The 20,316-nt window shown below is 47.7% G+C and overlaps 1 protein-coding gene across 1 annotated transcript in view; it reads left to right on the top strand.

The window, feature by feature from the left end:
* Positions 1 to 20,316, top strand: part of CABLES1 (Cdk5 and Abl enzyme substrate 1) — a 110,869-nt gene that overhangs the window by 43,072 nt on the left and 47,481 nt on the right. The window contains exons 2-3 of the mRNA XM_004421121.3: positions 4,709 to 4,780; positions 10,196 to 10,288. Coding sequence (XP_004421178.2) covers positions 4,709 to 4,780; positions 10,196 to 10,288 — 165 coding nt within the window. The remainder of the gene's footprint in view (positions 1 to 4,708; positions 4,781 to 10,195; positions 10,289 to 20,316) is intronic.

Below are 20,316 nucleotides of genomic sequence, written 5' to 3'. Positions count from 1 at the left end.
GGGTCCCTTCTTGCTCTCAGAGCTTGTGTTTTGCTCCCAGAGGTTTTAACGTTCCCTGGGGTTCCAAGGTGCAGGCAGGGTGGAGAGCATTGATCCAACCTGACTTCCTCGTTTGACGCTAATGCCAAGGCCAGGAGGTCACCTTCCTCATCACATGCAGTCCTAACTCTTGGGCCAGAGCTGTCCCCTGCAGTGCCCACTGCCTGACGTTGGCTTTCAGGCCATAATGGGTTTGGCCTTGACCACCTGCCCCAGCTGGACCCCAAGGTGACCCTCACTGGTCAGCAGCGAGCCCAGAGTCCAGCTCTCGTGAGGCTCTTCTGGCACCTGCCCCCTCCCTGCCCACATCAGCTTCCTCTCCCAGGCACTGTGCTCATCAGGCTGAGAAGAGACGGCCCTCGTCCAGAAGCACTGATGAAGGTGCCTGGACACAGCTCTCGTCTTGCCTCTCTCTCTCCTGGGGTCCCCAGAGTCACTGCCAACTGGACCGATGACAGGGCTTGGGCCAGGAGGCCTTTCGGGATGGCCGAGCCGCGGGGCCCGTTTTCCTTCCCCCCTGTCAGTGTGGATAGTTAGTCACTGCTCCTGCTTTGAAAATGAGGCTGGTGACACTTTTGTGCCTAAAAGACACTTCAGAAATACTGGTCCTGGGTCTTGCTTCGTCCAGTCCTCTGTCGAGTCACCCAAGTCACCTTTTTCTGTGTGACTTTTTTTCTCTCTTCTCCCAGTGACCTTTCCTTAAGCTTTCAGTGTAAGTGGATTTGTTATAACCACTGTGACCAGCCCTGGGTCTCAGGAGCACACAGTGACGTGCACTACAGTGAACCATTAGCCCTAATGACAAGTGGGTTAATTTGGTCTGGGTGGGTATGCGCAGGTAGGCATATCTTGTCAGGGATTAGCATTTCCTTGTCTCGGCGGAGTCGAGTGTTCAAAGGATAACGTTCTAAAATGAGTCTGGGGGCTTCAGCGAGCCTGACTTATGTACGAGCGTCGAATGTGAACCATATCAGCCTCAAAACTGTGTGTAGCCAGCGTGGAAGGGCCCAGATTGTAATTGTCAGACAAGATGGAGGACCCTGAGTTCTGAGGACTCAATTGGGGACCAGTTGTGGACTCTGACGCATAGCGCTTGGGCTTTTACTGAACGTCTCCTTGGTTAATAACAGGCATGCTCTTTTGGTCCAAGCCTAAGTATTCTTGTCAGTCATTAAAACGGGCAAAGACCTCCGCATGTTAACTGAGCCCAGTGATAAGGAGTTAGCAAGTAATGGACTTAGTTATGAGGCAGATTGTGGGTGGGAAGTGCCTGGAGAAGGTTGGCCACCTGCCCTGAGCCTTCTCTCCCATTGCGGGCTTTCTGAGGATAGAAGGCAAGGGGAGAGGTTATTACATACCTTTGAAGGATCTAGCGAGGTGGCAGTGGGCAGAGATGAGCACCACAGGGCATGCCCTTGTGGCAGTGAACAAACCATTATTTTGTATAGGAAGGGCAGGCATCCCATCTTCGATTTCATGGTGCCGTATGGTGGTTCCTTTATAATGATCAGTAGTAGCTCTGTCCAAGCTCTTATGTCCATCTCAAAGAATATATTGCTTGGTTCCATTCATGAAGAAGGGAAGCAGATCGCTGAATTTAAAGGAACAGGCGGGCATTTGGGTTTTGGGTTTTTTTCCCTTTAGGGAATCCAGACCTTAAGTGCCTCTGTGTGTGTGTGTGAGTCTACACCTGTTCAACTCATGAAGAGATTATCAAATGTACTGGCTTTTAGAAAACAAGTCCTTATAAATGTATGGAAAGATATATTTTAATTTGGTTATTTTCCAAATAAGCACCTCTCTCTTCCAGCATAAGAAGAGCTGGATTTGATAGAGGAATGGTCAGATTGTGTGCTTCTGTGAATGGACCTATCTTTCTAGGGTGAACTTCCTGGTCTGAATGTGGGACGAGAGCCTGTGTTCACTATAGGATTTGCTTGGCATTTGCAGCTGGAACACTGGCCACACTGTTCTCGGGTAGGAGTGGGGAGGCAGCCCCAGATGCCAGAGGAGCCTGAGGGATTGTTAATGGAATTCCACGGACACCCCCTTTAATATGAGCTCCTTGAGGACAGGAGTCAAGCCTGGGTCAGCTCTGTGTTCCCAGCAGGCCAGGCTCACAGTTGGCATGGTCGAGCGGGTGGGCACAGCGCATCGAGAGGATGCACCTGCCTGGCCTTTGGTGGGGCCTTGGGTTGTATCTTTGCTGCCCATGGAGCCCATCACAGAGCTTCCCGGTGGACCTCTCTGTTAGGATCAGCGAAGGAGAGTCCTTGATGCTGCACAGTCGCTTCAGTTGCAGATTGAGCAAAACACTGAATGTCTATTGACTGGTCACCTGAAAACGCTATTCTACAAAGGAAGGCTCAAAGTCTGGCAGAATTTGTTGAGATTTCCAGGATCTGAAACCTAAATATTTATTTCTGCCTATGGACATAAATTGTCATTAGAGATAACTTAGGTGTGCATACTTAATATTTCACTTTTGATTTAAAAACTTAGAACATTATGCAGAGGTAAACAGAGTAAACGTCATTCTAATCACTACCTTCTGGCTGTAGAGGAGACTTTGGTGTTAAGTGAGAACACTGCACAGAGGCCTGAGGGGGACTAATTTTATAAATGGCCAATGATCGGCAACTCTAAGCAGAGTTATGCTTAGAAGGGGGTGTGGGTGTGGAAGGACACGTGGCAAAGGTGGGCTCAGGCACAAGGCATTTTGGGGTGACCCTGCTTCTGGCTGGGTTTGGAGGAAAGGCCAGAGCTAGGGCAGTAAAGCTGATCCTGGTTAGTTGGGGATGGGGTGGGGTGTCGGGTCAGGGTGCAGCCCCAGTGGAGGAAACTAGAGTGTCCGTCAAAAGCCCAGTAGCTACTGGTCATGAACTGCCCTGTGGCAAGGACTTTGTGTCTGTCTGTTTCTTAGTTACTCTCCTTTTTCCATTTCATAGATGAGGAAACTGAGGCTCAAGGACTAAGGAGTTTTCTAAGGCTCCAAAGTCTCTGGGCCCCAGGATTGAATTCTGAGTCTGTCTGACCCAGCACACATGCTCCTTTGTGGAATTGCACTGTCCTTTGGTTGGGAAACGTGGGGGTACCTATCCCTGTGAGGGGTGGGAGTGTGACTACCTGGGCGTCTGCCCCTGTCCCAGCCTGGGACTCTGTACCAGCCAGACCTAGCACTTGCAAGGGCTGTGCCTTAACTGACGGCCTGGACCCTTCAAAGCCACAGCTGCAGGGTGCTGTCACAGGGGTCCTGGTGAACTGAGTCCCCAGAGTTATAGGGCTGCACAGGCAAGTCCTACTTAACAATGAATTGGCCACCTATAAAATCAGTTCCCTACCCCCTCAAGCCCTTTTGTACCCACCTCGGGTAAGGGCAGTGTCTCCCCACAGCCATTGCCTCAGGTCTGGCTGACTGTTGGAAATCTGGCAATATTATGGATATGGAAATTCACTGTAACTTAATTGCAGAGTGAAACTGCAGATCTTGCAGAAGGTCCAGCATGTCATGTAGACACTGAAGGTGATGTTGGAGAACTCTTGGTTCTCACACACTGACGAGCAAGGGTCTGAGAGGATTAGACCATTTACCATTGGAGGGAAAAGAGGGTGTGCGATGAGAATGATAGAAAGGATTTGACGATCAAAAGATTAAGAAAGGCTCTTAGAAAATTGATGAAGCCCTTGAATAGTTTGCAGAAATGACTGTTGTGATTGTCTTATTAAAAGTAAAACATGAAGCAAGTTGGTCTGAAAACGTACACACAAAACAAAACAGCACTCATTTTTTGTTCTTTACAGCAAATTAGAATATGGTTATAATTGCATGTTCTTAACCTAAATTTCTTCAAATGTAATACAAAATAGACTTATCTTTCTAATTTTAGTTCCATTTTTTGAAGGTAAAGACCCAATCAGATTTTTTCTGTGCACCCGCCTCAGCCAGATCATTTACTATGAAAGATGGATTTACTGTGAAGTTACCCACCCTGCCCCTGTACCAGATCTTCTCAGTTAACTAGGATGACTTCTTGGTTTAGTCTGGCAAAAGAAACTAGCCTGAGGAGGTTTTAGTGGGTGACTTGCAGTTCTTTAGCAGCCGGAAGAGTTACTGTTTTTCCTAATCAGGCCCTGATATTTATTCTTCCTGGTCCCTGAGAAACTGTCCCAAAGGAATGATGTCTTCCTTGTTTCCAGTTGCTTTTGAAACCATGGCTGTCCAGAGAACATAACTTTTTTATTGCATCCTAATGATTTTGATATTTTACTTAATATAGTTTTAAAATTTAATATTTATCAGGTAACCTGGTTCAGACCACTGATATTTGAATACTTAACAGTATTATCTAATGCTTTAGAAAAACTGCTCACAGTACCCAAGTTATATATTATAAGAGGCATCTTGTCGTTTTTTTGTCTTTTGGGGAAATTGCAGCATAAAAAGGATTGGTTACTTCCCTAATCGCCACAAAGCGGCCCTATAACCAGGGAGAATGCGCCTGGCATTCAGGGCGCAGGCTGGGAACATGGCAGCCTCTTATTAGACTGCTTTTGTCCAATTTTTTTTTTTTAATGACTTTATTTTTTAGAACAGTTTTAGATTTACAGAAATGCCTGATCCATTTTACAATGCAGTTTTAAATCCTCGATGTTTTTCCTCTCTCTGCAGACGTCGGCTCATCTCCCAGAGATCGTCCTTGGAGACCCTGGAAGATATTGAGGAGAACGCCCCCTTGCGGAGGCAAGTGTTCGGTGTTGCGTTTATTGTATGTAAATGGCCTGCGGTACAAGATGGCAGCCAAAGTTGGATTTTTTTTTAAGTTCTTGATTTACAGAATTAAATGTAAAAAGTGACAATCGCATCCCCAGACTCATAGTTTGAAAACCCCAACCCTGAGGACTGGTAGAACTGGAACACTGTTAAATCCCAGTTAGGTATTGGCATAGCCCAGTTTACATGTGAATTGGGGTGCTGTTCCCCTTTCATTTTGAAAGCTGCTGCTTGATGAAGAAGAGCCCATCATGGTCCCAGCCTTCCCAGGCGCAGTGACACAGTAGTCACAGTTCTGGACTTCATTAGGAGGTGCCCAGACGTCACTCCATAGCCAGTTGCTGGGGAAACTTGATTAGGACGGCTGTGAGTGCTCCCTTGGGGCTGAAAGCCGTCCGTTTCTTCCTCAGGATTAGAGAAGTGCTTGCGAGGCATCTTTTTTGATTGACAGCAGTTGCCGAGCTGTGCGGTGCGTCTGAGTGGCAGCTTTCTTTCCCCTAGGCCTGTACCCCTCCACCGGCCCTGCCTGCACCCCGGTCCACCCGGCCCTCCTTGAGTGATGCTCACACATCATGTCTCCTTCAGTCCTCACTGCAGCCCCAGCTGCGTTGGCCAGTGTGAGGGCTCCTTCCTGCAGAAGGAGCTGAGGCAGATGGGACGCTGCGGCTTTACAGGGCATGCGTGGCAGGAGGCAGAGGGGAAGGCCAACTGGAGGATGTGTGCTCCCTCGACTCGCACCCCTCCCCTGGAAACCCACATCTGCACCCCTCGTGCTCTGGCCGCTGGCCACGACTCAGGAGTCCTGGACTCCTCCCTGTGAGCCTGGGAGGGTGCTGATGTGGAGGGAGGGGTCTGGCCCTGGAGCTGGCTGCCTCCCTGCCTGAAGTTTCACAGACCACCAGGATGAAGGGTGGAGCAGGGACAGGCCTGGGGTCTGATGGAAAGTGTCAGGTGACTGTGCATTTCATCACTGACATCATTCCAAAGAGAAAGTCAGGGCTAGACAGTCTGATTGCCACTTCTGAAGTATTTTGAAAATATACGTGACCTCTGGGACCATCTTAGGACAAATGGCGTGTAGCTGTGTGATAATGTGGCTTGGGTGCCAGTGTTCTTTTTTCTATCTATGAAATGTTGGCAGAAGGCTGTTTCATTGAAGGAATCCCGAAAAAAGCTATATTACAAGTCAAATTAGGGAGCTGGCACTGGTCCAGAGTGATCAGTGAGCGTGGAGAACTGCTCTCAGGTGGCACCCAGTGGCTCTGGCATTTGAGCAGGTAAGGTCAACCCTGCCACGAATGGGAAAATCAATGAATCGAGCTGAAAAGCCTCTGGGTTTTCTCGAGTGTGCTAGAAGCCACGATTGTTTGAGCAATGTAGTAGCTGCCCGCCAAGGAAACCAGGCAAAAAAAAGTTACAGGCTAAAAAACGTTACTTCCTCCTCAGGGATTCCCGGTGGTTAAGAGTGTCCCGAGGAGCTGGGCGCTGTGTTCCTGGCCATGTGCCCTGTCACCGCTGGACCCTCCTCTCAGAATCCACCCAGGCTTGTCCTCTGCCCTCCGCCCTCAGTCCTGTGACAGCACAAACGAGCAGAGTGAAAATGGCTTCTCTGCCTTAACTGTAACTTCATTCAGCTCGTACTTACAGGATACTATGCTTAATTTCCAACAAACCTGGTGTAAATATAAACTTCAAAAAAAGAAGTCAGAAATCAAGGAAGTTTGGGCAACTTAAGAAGTCTTTATTTTCCCTAGTGGACTCTTTTTGAATTTAAAAAAAGTTCTAATATTTACTTAGAAACTTACTTGTTCCTAGGAAATAAAATTAGCATGGCATAGCAGAAGGGATGTTAGTTTGGGAGTCAGAGGACCTGAATTCTTGGCCTGATTCTTCTACTTACTGGTTACGTGGCCTTGGCAACTGGCTTTGTTGCTCTCAGTTTTTCCATCTGTGAAGTGGGAGGGCCAAATCGGCAGATCTTGGGGGCCCTTCCCGGCTCCCAGTTCTGTGAAACGAATGTACCGATAATGACACGGAAGTGTTTTGGGAACTGTGGGGGCGGAAGGCTATTAGCCCAACTTGCTTTTAAACTCAGCCCATTGAACAAATGACTCCAAGGCATCTATTAAAAACCTTTTGCATAATTAAGTGTATCCTGTAATCAGTGCTAACAAGAAAGAGCTAATCTTTCATTAAATTAGTTTTTAATTTAATTCTATCCTAATTTAATTTTGCATCACTTAAAATGTATGTTTTTAAATGGATATTTACACGTCAATGTAGGCAGCTTTGAAATTAATTTGTTCTTTCCTTAACCTGCCGCAACCTGAGCCTCAGTCTTCCAGTTTCCTTGGCAATTGTTGCTAACGAGGCAGTTCTCTTAAAGCATTTCTCAGATTCCCAGGTCGTTTAGTTGGATGCTTGAAAAAAACACAAGACAACAAACAGCTTGCTGAACGAGGGGCCAGATTAGTAGTGTGTGCAGTTAGAATTGGGGGCTGATAGCGAAATAAAGCACCTTTGTTAAGTTATCCTTTTAAAAGTCTTGCTTTTCTCTTGCACATCACAGTTTGTTAGTAAGTTAGTTTTCTGTGTCCAGTAGAACTCCAAGAATTGAACATTTACAATGAGAGGAAGGAGTTTTGCACTTGCCTGGTGGTTACCTGGTGTCCTAGAAGTAAAGACCGAGGACATCTCTACTAGGTGTCCAGAAAAACCTCAGTTCCTCCGCAGCAGACGTGGCAGCTGTCACCACCTGCCCGGTTTCAGGGTTGCTGGCTGCTGGCTGCTGCGCCGTTAGGTGGTTACTGCCGCCGCCTCGTTTCCTGGCTGGCGCTGACAGCGCCTGTGCTCTTTTGCTGACTTCCAGTTCCAGCAGAAGGCCAGGGAGTTTTGTGCTCAAACCTGAACAGCACCTCTTTCTGCGGGCGCAGGAGGCAGGGGGCAGCTCGGGTCGTCCCTCCTCTGGACTGGGGTCGGTAGCAGCTTCCTGCCGCGGGGTTGGGAGTGGGAAGGCACCCTCAGTCTAGCCCACAGCCTAGCTCTTGGCCTGTTGCCCTCAGACTGGCTGGCCTGGGAAGCTCTGCTTTTTGGGGGTAAGCAGGGTAAGGGTGTGAAGAACTCCTGAACACTTGGCCCTGTCCAGACAGCAGTGGAAGCATACCTTTATGCTTTCAGAGAGGCTCCTCTCTCCAGCAGCTACATGTTTCTAGAACCTTCTGTGTGTGTGAGATACAGTTCGGGACCCTGAGTGGCCTGCAGACTGGAACAGTCATTCTGGAGGTCTAACTGAAGCAGTTTGGGGTCCTGGGTCTGCCTCCAGAGAGCTGCCCCAAGAAGGCGGAGTAAGGCTCTATCCCCTTGAATCCCATGAAGACTAAATCTGGGTTTGGAAGCCTGGAGTGGGGAGGGGCATTGGTGGGTGTCGTCCCCTATTCAAACCGTGCCTGAAGTCCACAGGAAGCATCTGCTAAATGCCCTCAGGCAGGGCCCTGCAAGTCTTTAAAAGAATCTATTTAAAACAAGAATTCAGGACCCTTAATAAGGGTGCAGTTTTAAGAATATAGGAGACAAATAGTAACAGACTATGCACGCTTTGTAACTAATGGGCTAATAGTCACAACACTTAAAATTTGTATGTGAATATTTACATGTGTGTACATATGTATGAATGTGCATACTTGTATTTGAACCTGTCACTTGACAGTTTAAGATGCTCTTGTGTATATCAGCACATTTAATTCTGACTACGACACCAGGGAGGGATCTGAAATATTACCAGTGACAGGTCAGGGTCGTAGTGAGTGTGGGGCGGAGGCTGGGAGCACTGTGGTTTCCGCTGAAGTGTCTCTTGCTGGGCCACCCGGGCTGTGGACCTTGCTCCAAGGTAGTGGACATGACTAGAAGGGGGGCTTTCCCTGCTGTAGACCCAAGGCCCGGGGCATCCCTTTTTCCTGATGATGGCCACCAAGTATCTGAATCATGTCTTTGCTTTAGGCTGCCCTCATTCATGTCAACCTTGATTTTTTTCAAGTTAAATTACATTTTAAGGTGGTGTTTCTTATGGAAAAAAATAATTTTCCGCATCCTCTGGGAAAGGGCTTCTAAGGAAGACGGGCCCTGACCAGAGGGTGGGGAGGAGGATTGGGGGATGTACACCCTGAGGTCTGGACGGGTGACATCGCCCAATTTCCCTGGGGGAGAGTAAAGGTTGGAGTTGCTATGTAGGTTTGTGACCCTGTCCGTTCCCCAGTCCTCTGCCCCAGCATGCCCCATACCCCACCTCCCCTCAGCTGTACCTCCTCATTGGGTTATCTTGTTTTTCTCTTACCTGAAGCCTCAAAGTACAGAACTGACTGAATTCGGGTGATTGGGCCCAGCCCAGACCTCAGTATGGCTTTGGGAAGCAGGGCACTGCTTTTCTGGAACTCACTCTCTGAAGTATAAGGTTTTGGGTACCCATGTCCGAAGACAGGAGCCAGCCTTTGGGGCCTGTGGTCAGAAAGGCTTAAGTAAACAAAGAATTTTGGTAGCAAAAATGCAAATAGAAAAGTCACAGCTCCCTTTCTCAAGATAAGACCAAACTTCAGACTCTTATTTGTTGGGTTTTTTGCTTTTGTTGTTGTTGTTTTTGTAGTTGTGTAACTTAGAATTTGCCGGGTGACCTTGAGGAAAATATACACATGTAAGATCTTTTCAGCCTGTGGTCTATTCTGTCAGTCCTGTAGTGCATGCACATGCTGTATTCCAGGAAAAAATAATTTGAATCCAAGTCATTTTGTTGAACAAATATTTGTTTAAAATTTATCTTAAAAAAAAAGAAAACAGCCACTAGCTGGGTGTCTAATTCTCATTCAGAGTAAAGCTGTGACTTCCAGGCACAGTCAAGCTGAGAGCTGAGGCAACTGTCCAGGCATTTCAGGCCAGAGTCCTGCCATGGAAGAAAAATGATTCAGGGTTGTTTTTAAACTGAATTTTCCAGTGTTTTTTCCCCTTGAAATCCTTTAAATATACGGTTTTCTACAACCTTTAAATTTACAGTTTTCTGTTCCTGTTACCTGTGTTGATACAGGGGGATTCTTTTTAAGATGACAAGAAAGAATAATATGTTTGGAATCCATGTAGGTTATGTTATTGTAACTGAGGACAATAGTTTTCATTAGCTGGCTTTTCAGAGATCCATATAAATTATCATCAGTATTATCAAGGAAGTTGTCTGTCGCTGGGTTTTTTTTAAAGCTTCCTTGCTTCCAGCCGTATTGTCCTCGTTATCCTTGGGGGTGACTCAAACCGTTTGTCTGGTCTTTCCTTCCTCTCTTTGTGTGGAGAGGTCTCAGCTGTCCAGTGGGCAACTGACCGTGATTTTGAAATGACTTTATTTTTCAGATGTCGAACTCTCTCAGGTTCACCCAGACCAAAGAACTTCAAGAAGATTCATTTTATCAAGAACATGCGGCAGCACGATACCAGGAATGGCAGGTACTACACTGACAAAAGCTGCCAGCCAGCTTCCCTGCTGTGGGGGGTGGGTCCAGGGGGAAGGCAGGAGGGGGCAGTTTGAATGACCAGACCCCAGCAAAGTAAAGCCCACACTGTTAAGACGAAGAAGATCTCAAGCAGCCTTCCCAAACAGACTGTCTCCACCCCACTCCCACCAGAATCATCCAAAGAAGTCTGTAGCAAATAACGCTTCCTAACAGTGGCCAAAGGCTTGGTGAGATTTTTAGATTAACCATAAACTGAATTTTTAATAGTATTAAAATATATTTTTATAGAAACCTTTGAACAGAAAAACAGTTGAGTGTTTTTCCCTCTTTTTCTGCTTTGTTGGGTTTTGTTTTCCTTTTTCACCAGAGCTGTAGGCTCTGGTCAGGAGATATCCCGCCAGATCTGCTCCTGAACTTGGTTTTGGCGCCAGCTTTGATGAGTCTCTAGGAGGGCGGAATCCTGACTTTGCCAGCAGATTCTTCCTGGGCGTGGATTCAAATTCCTGGGCCTGCTGACATCTGTGGCACGTGTTTCTCCAGCTCGTCAGTTGCTCTTTTGGAAACTGCTGTTAGGTGAAAGTGATCCTGGTTGAAGTTTATATGACCTTGATATTAAAACTCTCCTGGTGACAAATAGATCGAATCATTACTGCTGGCATGTTGTGATTGGCTAAGTCCATTCATGGCAGCCAATGGTGGTGCTGGGAACAGAGCTCCAAGACCTCCGGGATCCCCTGATGCTCTGATGCCTTAGGGGAGCCTCCTCCCCACTGACCTGGGATGTGGGTAGTGGTTTTCCTTAAATGAGAGAGTTAGGAACACCATCCCTGAGCAGAGGTCCTGACACAAAGACCATTTTTTATGATCTCCTCTTGATTTACAGAAGATCATATGGCCCCACTAGTACTCTCTAATCCATACCAAATGAGAATTGCTAAAAAGTCTTTAGTTAGACTCATGGAATGATTGAGGCCCAGCATTACTATAATTTGGTGTAAAATACACTGTTCAACCTGAACAGTAACACTAACGATTACAGTTTTTAACGAGTTGTTTTCTTGAAGTTGATACCTATTTTTAAACCTTACTTGAATAGGGAACATGATTTTATAACTATTCAGTGATTTCAGAATAGCAAAATTGAACCCTCTCATCAAATAATTTTTACGTAGTCAGTATATATTCCTATTTTAAGTACAGAGCTTTTAGTTTAAATGTACCCACCTGTCATCTGTTAAATAGAGAACTGAATTTCTCTCTCTTACTCTCACTGTCACTTACAATTATTGTGCCTTACTCATTTAACCACCATGTTTGTGTTTTCTTTTGAGGCTCATACTGAATCCAAATCCTACTCGTGCCGTTTTTAGTATGATTACTCATCTTTTATTTACCTTTATGTTTTTGTTCATAGTCTCTTTAACCATAAAATAAGCATACAAAGCCTTTAAATTCCTAAATAAAATCAATGACAAGGCTAAAAGAGTGGGCCCAATTAGTAGTGTTCTCTACCTCTTGATGCTATGGAAGATATGTCAGATAATCACCTGGCGTGGTTCGGCAGTGAGAGGATACAGTTAATAAAAGATTTGGACTAGTGGGATTGCCAGTGTATGTGACAAAGCCACCTTCCCTGGCACACCCTTGACCCGGGGACAACATAAACAGTCGGGAAAGCATGTGGTTGCTGGCAGTTTTGCTGGGGAGTCTTCACAGGGAGCCAGGAGGGACTATCACTTTCTCTGAAGATCTGAGAAGTGGGGTTTAGGGCAGGACAGCAGGCTCTCAGAGCTGCTGTGGGACCCACAGGCTGGAGGCCAGTGTGTCTGCCCAGGTGAGAGCTGCTCTTCCTGCGCCAAAGGAAGAAGAAACGGCTGGCGGCGCTCTCCTTCCTCCCTCTGGTTTATTAGCTAGGATGGATTGTTCTTAGACAGATGAAAGAAAGAAGTCAGAAGGACGCCAGGAAGAAAATACGTGTTCTGAGGTGACAGAAGGATATCGTGGTCAAGAGCTGATGAATGGGAGGATGTGACCCGCCTTTCAAGAAAGGAAAGGAGGAGAATTGCCCCCACTGCAGCTGGGCAGCAGACGGGGAATTGTCCTGAGGGTGGCCGGGGACACATGGATGAGCTCGAGTCCAGCAGAGGTAGGCAGGAGGGGTCCTGGTCGTTCTCTCGGAATGGAGGGACTGGTGTGATGGCGGGTGTCTCAGATTCCCCCACCTCGGGCGGATGGAGGCACACAGAGAACACTGGACTAGAGGGTGCATTCCTGCAGCGAGGACCAGAGCCACTCGACTCCGATTGCCTGCCGTGTCGGGAGAACTGAGCCTTTATGGAGAAGGCTGGAGCTGTTCATTGAAGGGCTTGAAGGTGTGGACAGAAAACGGAGTGGCCTGAGTACTGGTATGTCCGCCTCTTCGTGCCCCCAGGGAGGAGAGACTGAAAAGGAGCCTGCACAGCCCCCGAGACCCACACAGGCGCCTCTCAGCCCAGACAGTCACAGTCCCCGCTCCAGCCCCGACTTCTGCTCACTCACAGCCGGGCCCAGCTCCCCAGTCTCCTTGTGACCTCTGGCTAGCACAGACCAGCCTCTCAGGCTGCAGGTCCAACCCGGGGCCTGCTTGCTGGCCCTGAAGACCCTAGTGTTGAGGCTCCTCTGTCCCTGAACCTGCTGACCGTGTGACACAGGCAACAGCATCGAGGAGGATGTGGGCTCCGGTCTCAGCAAGGACTCGTCTGTTTTGAGGCTCAATGCCTGACCTGACTGTGAGTGTTAAGCACGATTTAAGATAGAAAGGGGAAAAAATAATAAAAAGTGAGAACCAATACAATAAAAGATAGTACTTGTGTCATTGAAAAAACAAAACAAGAAACCCAAGTCAACTTCATGATCAGTAATGTCAGGGTAGCTGCTTAGAGATAAACCTCGGGGTTTTGCTGGCTCCCATTCGCCCACTTCTCTCTGGCGGTCCCAGTGGGCGTGTGGAATGGAAGTGAGCACTTTCAGCAGAGGGTGTGGTTCTGATGGAGGATGGAGTCTACTCTAAGTAAAAACGGTCTTCCTCTGTCTGGAATCTGGGAATTCTATGAGGCTGGTGTTGAGAACCTGCTAGAAGGCTCTGTGTGTGGATAAAGTGCAGAGACCAAGCTGCGAGTGTTTTGGAGTCAGGCTGCAGACTTTGGGTGGGATGGAGCCTCGACACAGGTTACAGACCCAGTGATGGAAGCTTCAGCCTTGCTGTTAGAACCTGAGGCGTGATGAGTTCTTTACTGGCCCTCCTGGGTGTTTGCCCTCCTGTAGGCAGGGGAGCCGTGAGAGGAGCTGGGCGCTCTCTTCTGCCTCTGCCGGAAGGTTGGTGATGGGGAAGTCGTGTTGAACCTGATAGTTGTGAAAAGAAAGCAGTGTTTGGCTGGGTTATAGGAAGACAGAGCTCAGAAGGTTCACCATATTGCCAGTAATACTGTCGTTGTGTTAGCCAGAAAAATGCCTCCCAAAGATGCCCAGTCATATGCCCAGAAGCTGTTCATACATTAGGTTATGTGGCAAGGGGGAGTGAAGGTTGCAGATGGAGTTGCAGTTACTGATCAGCTGCCCTTAAAATAGCAGGATTGCCCTGGATGATCTAGGTGGGCCCAGTGCAATCACAAGAGTCCTTAAAAGTGGAAGAGGAAGGCAGGAGAGTCGGTGTCAGAGTGATGTAAGGTGAGAAAGACTCCACTGTCCATTGCTGGCTTAGAAGATGGAAAAAGGGGCCATAAGCCAAGGATGTGGCAGCCCCTAGGAGCTGGAAAGGGCAAGGAGACAGATTCTCCTTTCGAGCCTCCAGTAGGAACACCTTGACTTGAGCCCCGTGAGACCATATTAGAGTTCTGATCTCCAGAATTGTAAGATAGCAACTTTGTGTTGTTTTAAGCCACTGACTTGTCATTTGTCACTGAAGCCTTAGAAAACTAAAACGTTAATCATCCCAGTTTGCAAAGGAGGAAACTGGAAGCCGTGGCTAGAAAGTGGGTGGTATGGGCCGGCCCCGTGGCTTAGCGGTTAAGTGCGCGTGCTCCGCTGCTGGCGGCCCGGGTTCAGATCCCGGGCGCGCACCGACGCACTGCTTCTCTGGCCATGCTGAGGCCGCGTCCCACACACAGCAACTAGAAGGATGTGCAACTGTGACATACAACTATCTACTGGGGCTTTGGGGGAAAAATAAATAAATAAATAAAATTATAGAAAGTGGGTGGTAGAATCTAGATACAGGCATCAGATTCCAAAGGTCATCCTGATAATTGAAGGGAGGGGTGGGGAGTAAAAGTCCAGACACTGTAAGACAGCGTGTCATGGTGGATTTTGAGAAAACTCTGTTGAATTCTGATTTTTAAAAATCATTAGCTAAAGACCAAAGACCAATAAAAGAATGGCTTAAGCAAATTTGTTTGAATAGTGTGAGGGAGATTAAAGTCCGGAGTGAAGTAAAGATTGATAAAAAGAAAAGAAGATCGGAACCCTCGTACATTGCTGATGGGAATGTGAGATGGTGCGGCCACTGTGGAAAGCAGTCTGGCAGTTCCCCAAAACGTTAAACGTAGAGTTACCATATGACCCAGCAATTCCGCTGCCAGGTATGTACCTAAACGAATTGAAAAGAGAAATTCAAACAGATCTTTATGCACCAGCATTCACAGTAGCCAAAAGGTGGAAACAACCCAAGTGTCCATCAGCAGATGAACGGATAAACAAAATGTGGTGTATACATACAAAAGAATATTACTCAACCCTAAAAAGGAAGGGAGTACTGATACCTGCCACAGTGTGGATGAGCCTTGAAAGCATTATGCTGACTGAAAGAAGCCAGACACAAAAGGTCACATATTGTAGGATTCCTTTTATACAGAATATCCAGAATAGGTAAATTCGTAGAGACAGAAAGTAGACTAGAGGTTACCAGGGACTAGGGGAGGGGGATAGTTTCTTTTTGGGACAATGGAAACGTTTGTAAATAGATAGCAGTGATGGCTGCACAACATTGTGCATGTACTTAATGACACTGAATTATACCCTTAAAAAATGGTTAAATGGCATATTTTATGTTATATGTATTTTGCCACAATAAAATAAAGTGCCAGTGATAGCCTTGGGGCTTTTAAAACCGTTTTCAGCAGAGGGAGGAAAGGGGTGGAGAACTCGTTGGGGTTAATGGTACAGGACAGAGCAGATGGCAGCTGCTGGCCTAGTTGCAGCTTCTTTACCGAGTAGAACTGTGAAATGTAGACTCTCAACAAAGCAACGTGCTGGGCACACAGTAGGCGCTCAGTAAGTGTTTGTGAAATGAATGGAGAGGCCTTAAATTTTAAATACATTTCGGTCTTCAAGACCAGATCCTAGGGAATGGAAGAATTTAGAAATACAAAAGATCTTTAAAATGCCATGGAGAATAAAAGAAGTTCTAAGTCGAATGCCAGGAAAATGTTGCCTTAAAAAAGTCAGAAAGAGACTGAGGTGGTAGCAGAGAGTAAGTTCTAATAATCATAGACTAGCAAGCTTAGAGCTGATTGCTGGCAGAGTTCTGGGATGGATTGTTCAACAGATGGTTTGTGTGCTTTTAGAAAAGAGTGGAGGTTGCTAGCAGTCAACGTGAGAAAAAGTCATGTTGAGTTAACTTCATCTCCTTGTTGATGGAATAACTGGATTAGTAAATTAGAGGGCTGCCATAGACGTGACATTTCTTGATTTCAGCAAAATGTTACACTGTTCCTCGTTATAGTGTATCCCAGGGGATGCTGGGTGATTGTGAAGCTGGAGAACCTGCAGGCAGCTGAAATTTGTTAGCCAACCATTGTCAGCCTGAAGGGGAGTTTGAAAAGATAGCACATGGTATTCCCTTGAGCATTATGTTCTCTGTAGAGTGAAGGCCAGTAAGCCTTTTTTATTTATTTATTTATTTATTTTATTATTTTTTTTTTCCCTCCCCCAAAGCCCCAGTAGATAGTTGTATGTCATAGCTGCACAGCCTTCTAGTTGCTGTATGTGGGACGCGGCCTCAGCATGGCCAGAGAAGCGGTGCGTCGGTGCGCGCCCGGGATCCGAACCCGGGCCGCCAGCAGCAGAGCATGAGCACTTAACCGCTAAGCCACGGGGCCGGTGAAGGCCAGTAAGCCTTCATGGTGGGCCATGTGGAGGACCAAAAGCAGGAGAACAGATGAGGACCAAGACCCAGTTACTTCAACAGCTGGAAATGTCAGGCCAAGCTCACCGAGATTAAACTTAGCAGGGATAAAAGTTATAGACATAGATGATCAATTACAGTGCAGGATAAAGACTTCAGAAGCTCATGTGAAAAATATCCTGGAATGTAGATTAACAGTGTGCTCCATGAGAGGTTAGTTAGAGGCTAACCGTGAGCTGTAACCGCAGGGTGAGCTCATTTACTTGTTCTAATAGAAGGACTGTATCAGGGAAATGTATCACTTTGCACCCTGCCAGGGTCAGTCGCATCTGTCCTGTTGCGATCAACGTGAGTGTCGCATTTTAGGACACTGGGTTTGTATTAGGATGGCCCCATGGTGGTGGACTAGGATTTTCCAAGCCCCTTCGCCATGGAGGGCAGGATGGATGATACATAGCGAATGGGAACAGCCAGATCTTCCATCTCATTTCATTGAACCACCTGTGTATAAACAGCCATTTTTCTGGAAGGAGACATGCATGCAGATAGAAGGTGCCTCATAAAGCAGTTCTTTAATTACGTGGAATGCAGGGACACCTGTGTTGAGTCTGTTCCGCACCTAGGTACCAACACCTGCTCTGCGCTGGGACTGTTTTAAGGGATGGGCTATATCTGTGGATAAAGCAGACCAAGATCCCGCTTCAAGGAGTGACAGGCTAGTTGGGGAGGCAGACGATAGACAAATATATCCTACAAGAGTTGGGTAGATGTGCTGTGGAGGAAATCTGAAGCGGCTGAGGGGTTGAGTGTGTGGAGGCAGCGCATGCTGGTGGGCCAGAGTCCTCACTGATGGGGAGACCTTTGAGCAGAGGTCTGAAGAGGTGAGGGAGCCAGCCCTGTGCTATCCCAGCGGGGAATAGCATTCAGGGTGGATGGAACAGCAGTTGCAGGGTCGCTGAGGCCACATGTAAGGGGTGTTCCTGAGGAACTATAGGAAAGCCAGGTGGGTGGAGGAGACAGAGAGGGAGCAAGGAGGAGGAGATGAGCCCTGAGAAGTTCTGGGAGGGTGGATTGTGAAGATGTCTACTTTTATTGTGAGTGAGATGGGAGCCACCGAGGGTGCTGACCAGAGGATGGACGGGATCTGGCTTGCATTTGAACAGGCTTGCTCTGGCCAACCAAAAATCAAGGGCAAGCATTGCAGGTCGGTTTTGGTAACCTTATTCTTATAGAAAACTCGAGTGTGTGTGTGTTGTCTTCTAAAAGTGAGTTTATTTTGATATGTAGTTCAAAAATGACTCGAACTCTTTAAAGAACTGGTCAGAAATGGATGAGCAAAACTTGTGTCACGAAAGAGAGGTGACCAGTGGCCCTATGCCACAGCATCTGGAACAGGGGCCCTTGAACATCCTGTGACGAGGGTGCCTGGCGAGTGGGAGCTGCTGCTTAGTAGGGGAGAGCCAGTGCCCATTCATTCTAATCTGTGTTGTCGCTGAGAGCCCCACTGTCTGCTGGGGAGAGGAGGTTAAAAGTGAAGACAAATCTCAGTCCTTGGGGAGAAGATACACCCTTGAAAATGACAAACATTATGAGGCCGGCTAGTGCCAGCTGAGAGCTAATTGCTGCCAAGTGGAACTGAATCACCAGAGTGGAAGGTGGAGACTGAGCATGAAGACTGAAGACTAGCCAATGGCCTTTCAAGTCATTTATGTCTAGTGACGTGGTCCTCTTAGGAAAGGACCTTTCCTCCTGGTGCTTCCAGCTTTGAGTGATTGGTGGCAAGAGCCCTTATTTCAGATGGCCATCACCCACCCTCTGGCACGCAGCTGTGGGCGTTCTTTGGCTCCCCTTGGAGTCATCTGGGTTTCGAATGTCTGCATTGTACACAAGCGAGCGCTGCCGTGTGCACTGGCAGTCCCCACCTCCTGGGTCAGCTTTGAGAATCACTTCATTCTGAACAGGCAGAGTAATGCTCTTCGCAGTGAGTGGACTGGACTATCTCATCTCTTGGGAGGGATTTTCAAAGAGATTTAAGAGGATTTGAGCTGGGAGTGGATAAAGAAGTCAGCTAGAGGGTTGTCTCTAGTGTGAACTCAATAGGAAAACAAAAAATGTGTATACAAGATTTCAGCACTCTTTATTTGCTTTTTAAAGTAAGATGGTAGAAGTGCAGTAACTGAAGTCAAGTGGTAACCTCTCCCTTTTCTACTGAAAATTTTGGAGGGAAAGGGTTATGGGTGATAACTATTAAGACCTTGTTTGTGATCTCATCAGTTCCAATCTGTCAGCCTAGTTTAGTTTGAAAAATGAGTTGGAGGAAGTGGCACATTTCAAAAAGTAAAACAGCTCATTACCAGTTCTGGACTGGCCTTGAAAGAAGGAAAGTGTCCCCGAAATGAATCCATCCACTTTGGTGGATGTCGAGCATCTTCATGAGGCTCCGTGCAACATCCACCCCTTCCCAAGCACACTTTTCCCCTCAGAACTTCTGTTCCTCGTTAAAAGACCAGAACCCACCGTCTCCCTACTGCTCCCCTACAGCAGGAGGCCGGCAGGAAGCATCTTTATCTGTATCATCATCAGTGTTTACAACCAGTTGTCAGCGAAGCCTCAGTCCTGATGGACGGTGAGTGGATAGACTGAAGAAGCCTTCAGTAGTCCCCAAACCACACTTAGACTCCTGTGCCCAGCCTCTCCCACCACCGAAATGTCCCCCAGAGCCGCTCTCAAAATTGACTGACCCATTGACCTTCCCTTGCTTCCCCAGTGCTCTGAGTGGTGGGAGGAAGAGAGGAGCTAGGCTCCTAGACCGGCCACTGGGAGCTAGGAATGTGTATGCCCTGGGGCCAGCTGGGTCAGCCCTGCGCTAGGGTTTACTAAGGTTTTATTATTCGTACCTCTTTAAGAAGCGCGGAGGTTATGCTGGCTTTTTCTGTGACTCTGCACAAAGCTTTTGAGAGAAGTTATTTCAGTCATAAGCAACTGTGCTCAGTGCTTCGCAGGTGCAGATGTACATTGCTGGAAAGTTCGCAGCCTGCAAGTACTTGTTGCTCCTTTTCAACCAGTTTGATTTACAGGAAATAAAATCAGTCACAGAGGGAAGGTTTAGGGGCTGGACAGAACCTTTCCTTGCTGGTTCTCTTTCAATTCTCTGCTCGGCGAGAGGGCCTGGGAGCCCGGGGGATACCAGTCCTTGGTTCCCACCGGGGGATGCAGCAGTCTGAGAAGAAACTGTAGTTACAGCTAGCAGACGGCTCAGGACGGGGGCCACGCCTCAGGCTACAGCCACCAGTGCTGTCCTGGGGGCGCGGGCAGAGCGGGTAGCGGAGGGATCGAGGGCTCAGGAGGGGCCCTCTCACTTCTGTGACACCACACTTGGCTTGTTTTCCTCTCTGTTACGGGCTGGATTGTGTCCCCCTGAAATTCTTACGCTGAGTCCCAACCCCCAGTACCTCAGAATGTGACCTTCTTTGGAAATAGAGTCATTGCAGATGTAACTAGTTACGATGAGACTGCACTGGAGCAAGGTGGGCCCCTAATCTGATAAGACCGGTGTCCTTATCAAAGGGGGAAATTGGGAGACAGACACGCACACAGGGAGCGCGCCCTGTGGCCATGTGAAGTCCGCGTTATGTCCACAAGCCAAGGAGCTACCAGAAACTAGAAGAGAGGCCTGGGACAGATCCGCTGTGCCTGCGTCAGAGGGAGTGTGGCCCTGCGGACACCTTGAACTCAGACTTCTGGCCTCCAGGCCTGTGAGACCGTTGGTTCCTGTCAGCTGTTCAGCGTGTGGCACCTCGTTAGGGCAGCCCCAGCAAACTCACCCCCTCACTCTCGCGCGCGCTGTCAGGAGCTTTGCT

The sequence above is a fragment of the Ceratotherium simum genome, chromosome 14 (assembly GCF_057802395.1).
Source record: "Ceratotherium simum simum isolate JZ-2026a chromosome 14, ASM5780239v1, whole genome shotgun sequence".
Classification (NCBI taxonomy): Eukaryota; Metazoa; Chordata; class Mammalia; order Perissodactyla; family Rhinocerotidae; genus Ceratotherium; species Ceratotherium simum.
Note: the sequence above shows the minus strand (reverse complement) of the source record. Positions and strands in the feature narration are given on the sequence as shown.